This window comes from Numenius arquata, chromosome 4 (assembly GCF_964106895.1).
Source record: "Numenius arquata chromosome 4, bNumArq3.hap1.1, whole genome shotgun sequence".
In the NCBI taxonomy this organism is placed as follows: domain Eukaryota; kingdom Metazoa; phylum Chordata; class Aves; order Charadriiformes; family Scolopacidae; genus Numenius; species Numenius arquata.
In genome coordinates this window covers 45675879-45681878 of record NC_133579.1, presented here as the reverse complement: position 1 = coordinate 45681878, position 6000 = coordinate 45675879, and the positions used below count along the sequence as shown (strand labels likewise).

The window sequence follows — 6000 nt, the reverse complement described above, 5'->3', positions numbered from 1 at the left end:
CAGCATGTAAAATTGTATTTGTTTTGCTTTTATTACCACCATATGTGGACAAGAGACAGGCCTATGTGCTAAGAGGTCTGTATTTATGCTTCAGAAATGCACTTGGTCATTTTTATTTCACATCCTTTGTTGCCTTCAAATCATAAATGCACTAGAATCCAGGGCATAATATCAATAACATACTGAAAAACCTATTGTCACCTATCTTGTGAGCAGACTAATGGCTCTGCACGTGTCATGAAAATTGGCATTGACTTTTTCTTTGGACTGCCAGATTTATTAATATCATATTTCCAGTGTGGTTTTTACTGTCACGCTTATTTTTTCTTTTTTTTTCTTTTTTTTTTTAGCTTTTTCTCATACATGTCTTTTTTTGAATGAATTCTCCTGTGTTAGAGATGCATGCCTTAGAATGTTAAACAAATACAATAGGTATTTATAGAGCTAAATGTAGTCCTGTACGTTTTACTGAAGGGGGCACATCTAGGTAGGAATAGCTCTGATTGCTCTCTGAGTGCTAGTTTGCCACTTGCTCTAGCATTATTTATGTAGTCACAGTCGCTCTACGCTGTCCGTTTGCCCAGTTTACCTCTATGTTGCTAAGGTGTAATGCTTTTACTATACCTTGCACATTGCTTTTCTTCTTATTCCATTTTCTTTCTGACGGCTTTAAAAAGCGAAAATAATATTTTAATTGGTTATTGGCACCCACAGGAATTTGAAAAATATACATGAGTTAGTTTTGGCTCTTGGCTCATTCACATGAATGTAGACATTTTAGTCTCCGTAACACTTACAGGATCAATAGTTCTAATTCCAGACTGGGTATATTAATGGGTAGAAGTGTTGTGCTCTACTGCATAGGATACAAATCTCATTATCTAGGAAAATTAAACACACAAAACTTTCAGCCTCTGCTTTTTTTTTTTCAGGATGATACTGTATTTATGTATGTATTGATTTAGAATTTTTACAATTTGGGACAATAGCTTTTTAATAGGCTGAAGTGATGTCAGGATGAAAGACCATAAAAAGACATTAATAAATTGATAATCTGTCTTAAAACGCTGCATCAGTCATGTATCTCCAGTAGACAAGGCAAGATGAAGTACGCATAGAGATTGACACGACACTGTGCTAAGTACTGACCTGAAAACTGAAAGTGTGAGATCAGTCTGCTCATATATTCTGCAACAGACACTGCATTTATTTGTAGAGTGAAACGGGGCATTTATGTGCCACTCCTGTGAGTCTGATACCACTGAGCTAAGAAACAGTTTATACCTGCTGAGAATGCAGTTCAATTTCTCTGGAAGAAAACATTTGTTCTGCTTCTATAAGTGCAAAAAAAGATTTCAACAGCAGTGAAGTTGTAGGTTTCTTTAACTTTGATATCTGGAGCAAAAGAAGTGCAATCAGTGACGGTTGATGGAAGCTTATACACAAGGAGCAGACTAAGTATTTATGTTACCTGCTGAATATTTCTGAGCAATAAAATTTTGCAGTTGTGAAGGTGTTTTTTGTCCTTATAGAGAGTGTGTAGATGGGTTAGAAAGTCTATATGCATTGCTTCTTGACATTTCAGTGAAAGTCTTTGAAGTCAACTTGCTTATGGATGAAGCTTTATGTAAACGTTGTCCTGCAATGTACTGTTTTCTTTGTCTGTCCACTTCAGGTCTCTTCATGACTCAAACATATATTTTAGTTATTTCTTTGTAGTGATTTATCTGTGCTAATAACAGATATTCTGGCTTTATTTTACTTTCTTATGAATTCTTGCCTTAATAGCCTGCCTCTTGCATTTTGAGTAACTACCTTTAGCAATATCCCTAGGAAAATCTAGTGACCTGATTCCTGTACATCTACAATTTAAGTAGACCATGTATGTACCAGAGTCAATAAATAGATATATATAGCTGCACCCCAGAGTCCATAAATAAAGCTGGCCGTGATAGTAGTTGTGTTTCTGAGACACGTTTTGAAAAAGAATATTTTTGTTTGTTTGTTTTTTAGACACAGTTTGTTTTTCTGTCGGTGTGTCTTCCTGTCCATCCCTCTCCTGCTCTCCCCTGGCTCCTCATGCCTCTTTGGAAAGAATTAGAATTATTATCTTCAAAAATGTGGCCACAAAAATGATCAGAGGGCTGGAGCACCTCTCCTATGAGGTCAGGCTGAGAGAGTTGGGGTTGTTCAGCTTGGAGAAGAGAAGGCTCCATGGAGACCTTATTGTGGCCTTTCAGTACTTAAAGGGAGCTTATAAGAAAGATGGGGATAGAGACTTTTTAATAGGGCCTGTAGTGACATAACAAGGGACAATGATTTTAAACTGAAAGAGGGTAGCTTTAGATTAGATATGAGGAAGAATTTTTTTACAGTGAGGATGGTGAAAGACTGGAACAAATTGCCCAGAGAGGTGGTAGTTGCCCCATTCCTGGAATCCCAATCCCAGTTGCCCCAGGTTGGACGAGACTCTGAGCAACCTGGTCTAGTTGAAGATGTCCCTGCTCGTTGCAGGGGACTAGATGATGTTTAAAGGTTCCTTCCAACCCAAACTATTCTATGATGTTCATATTCTATGATAATTTTAATTTAGATTACACTTCTACCAGTTACATGGATGTAATATTGCAGATATTTTGTGAATATTGCAAATATTTAAATTTGAAGTTTAATTTTAATCATCTCTTTGTTATTTATTTTTTTGTTACTTTAAGCGAATTTGTTGAAATCTTGGAAATTGATGTTACAGATTTTTTATGAATAAATTTAAATTGACATAATTTATATTAGTCTTTCAAAAAATGCATTTTTTTTTATAAAACATAATCACTCTGTAGTGGCAATGGAAAAATCAGAATTGCTTTAAATAAGGTAATAATTAGACAGAAAAGGACCAAAGAATATTATATCTGTGAAGATGTAGTGTAAAAAAAAAAAAGACTTAATGGAAAGAAGAAAAAGAGGTATGAGAAGAAACTAAGAAAGAAACAAAAAAAAAAATTGGGCAGGAGGAATATGGACATGGAGCATGGAAGAGCTCTGTTGCACACCTAGCATGAGAGAGAATCTGAATTAGAGAAGGATGTGCTGAAATCAGTTCAAAGATCATTTGGTATTTGCTCATTTTTATGAGGGTCATGGACTGATATTATGAGCGTTACCAACAGAGCTGGTTTATCAGAACAGGTGTAACAAGACAGCTGCTTTAACTAGATGCAGTAAGTTGGGAGGAGTTATGGTAGTGCACATATATTGCACCAGCATGTGCTGAAGGAAGTAACTTTTGGTCAGTGGGGCACATTCACCTTTCTGAGTATCCCAACCCATCATTTACCCAGGTATCAAGCAGTGTCTTTGCATCACATCTAGTTCATAGTTTGCCTAAACTTCTCCCAAGTTTTGTAGGTGCAGTGATACTGCTGTAGAGAAAAAGTGGAGTGAGAAATCCTTTTGCTATAAAAATATGAGCTTTTGAAAAATATGCTTCGTTCATTTGTAGCTCCTGCTGTACGTTGAAAAAAATCCTCAGGTGTCAAAGAAATTAGACCGGGTGCAACAGGACTTCTATCAGAATTGTGAAAAATCTGTGACTTCTACAGATGCTCCATTATAATGGGATCCTTTGCTTCAAACTTCACATATCTGTGGCTGAGCAAATTGTGTAAGGTTCCCATCATTGTGGAGAGAAACAGACAGCTTTAATCTGCCTGTCCTCTTATTCTCATTTAGACATCTAACACTGGTCACACCAATCTGCTGAATCATTGATTCTAAAGGAAGACTGGAGCAATGACTTAGATGTACATGTATGCAGTATAAATATCTACTTTATTCATATACAGCTAGTCCTTCAAGATGAAAATTTGTTTTAGAAACTGCCTTAGTCCTTAGCCCAAAGGGCTGTATGCTAAGACAGTCCATGAAAGAATTTAGTCCTGACTATCAATATTTTTTTATTTTTTTATTTTATATTAATTTATTTGTATTCATTTATATTTATATTAACTACGTTTTTATTTTAACACTAGTAACAATTTTTGTCTACTATTTTTTTTAACCCCAGAAACTACCTCTTCAGGTTGCAGCTTGAGGATCTCTCTCTAATACAGGTATGTTTTATGTTTGTTGTCTTAGTTCCTCTGCATGATGTAGGTAAGCAGATGTTTTAAAGCAGATAATCAAGATATTCAAAAGCTTCATAAGTACAGATAAGTGTGCATCTGTTTTTGTCCTCTTTGCGGCCTCATATTATATAAGTCATATTATCCATTTTAATTCCAGATTAGCCTTTGTCCCAGGCCATACAGACCTGATGTTACCATACGCTCAGCTCTGATTTTATTAGAGTGGATCTATACAAAATGGAGACTGAAAAGAAGGAAAAATGTCCCAACATATTGTACAGCTTTTGTATTCAGAATTTATTGTTACTGTAGAGAAAGGATACTTTTTAAAATAATGATAAATAAAAAGTTTCATATTTCTAAAGTTAAAGTAGGCAAATTAAACAGCAATTTTTCAAGGAATAAATATAGTATGAACACAAGTATCAGAATCTCAGGTTTGTGTATAAGGCAGCTATCCATTGTTTAAAACTTGTTAGAGCTCGGGAGGTGAAACAAAGCCTTTTAGAGGCAGTTAGGCTTCACAGAAAGCCCTCATCAATTTATTTTATCCTGAACATCATCTGTCTTCCATATACCAGCAATCTCATCCTCCCCCTGTCTTCAAAGTGGTGTTCCTTGCTTAGATTTTGTTGGTTTTATCTTTCATTATTTTTAAGCTTGGTATCATGTCTTGTATTCTTGGCTCTAAGAATTGTTTTAATAAATTTAATGAAGTTAGCTAACTTGCTAAGGTGTAGAAATAGAAAATCACAATGAAACAGAAATGTGTGGCTTTTCATAATATTTTCATTTATGCAATTTAAAAATAACTAGCTTTAGATTCAGCACTGTGCGTATTATTTCACAAACTAATACTATACCATCGAATATGAAAAACTAAAATGCATTCAGGTAAGGTTGTCCTTGTGATTTGTAGAACACCTTGTGTATGCTTTAATTAGGCTTGCAGTCTTCCTTTACCTTCCCAGACTACTAGAAACAAGATCTGAAGTTGGTTTATAATTAACCAAAATTGCGTATTGATAAATATTTGATTTTGTTGCTACTGCTTCAGGCTGTGATGCACCAAGCACTTTTAATATCCAGAATTCAGGCTGTCTACTTTTACCTTATGTGACATAATCAATATCCTGGCAGATAATTTGGGTTAAGTCCTGAAGGTTCTTGTTGAGAGCCTGCACTTAGAGATCTCTGATGGTGCAGTTGTAGTTTATTCTGCTAATTCATAGATTGAAGTTCACAGGTTACCTCTGTTAGGATAAGTATCAGCAGTCTGACGTCACTAATCATAGAATGGTTAGAGTTGGAAGGGACCTTAAAGATCATCGAGTTCCAACCCCCCTGCCATGGGCAGGGACACCTCCACTAGACCAGGTTGCTCAAAGCCCCATCCAGCCTGGCCTTAAACACTTCCAGGGATGGGGCATCCACAACTTCCCTGGGCAACCTGTTCCAGTGCCTCACCACCCTCACAGTAAAGAATTTTCTCCTTATATCTAATCTAAACCTCTCCTCTTCCAATTTAAAACCATTACCCCTTGTCCTGTCGCTACATGTCCTGACAAAGAGTCCCTCTCCGGCTCTCCTGTAGGCTCCCTTCAGATATTGGAAGGCCGTTATAAGGTCTCCCCAGAGCCTTCTCTTCTCCAGGCTGAACAACCCCAGCTCTCTCAGCCTGTCTTCATAGGGGGGGTGCTCCATCCCTCTGATCATCTTCGTGGCCCTCCGCTGGACCCATTCCAACAGGTCCATGTCCTTCCTGTGTTGAGGACTCCAAAGCTGCACACAGTATTCCAGGTGGGGTCTCACAAGCGCAGAGTAGAGGGGTAGAATCACCTCCCGTGACCTGCTGGCCACACTTCTCTTGATGCAG

General features: G+C 37.0%; 1 protein-coding gene across 1 annotated transcript in view; it reads left to right on the top strand.

Moving 5' to 3' along the window:
- Positions 1 to 6000, top strand: part of SEMA5A (semaphorin 5A) — a 227816-nt gene that overhangs the window by 30292 nt on the left and 191524 nt on the right. Inside the window, exon 3 of the mRNA XM_074146236.1 lies at positions 4064 to 4109. Within this exon, the coding sequence (XP_074002337.1) occupies positions 4064 to 4109 (46 nt within the window). The remainder of the gene's footprint in view (positions 1 to 4063; positions 4110 to 6000) is intronic.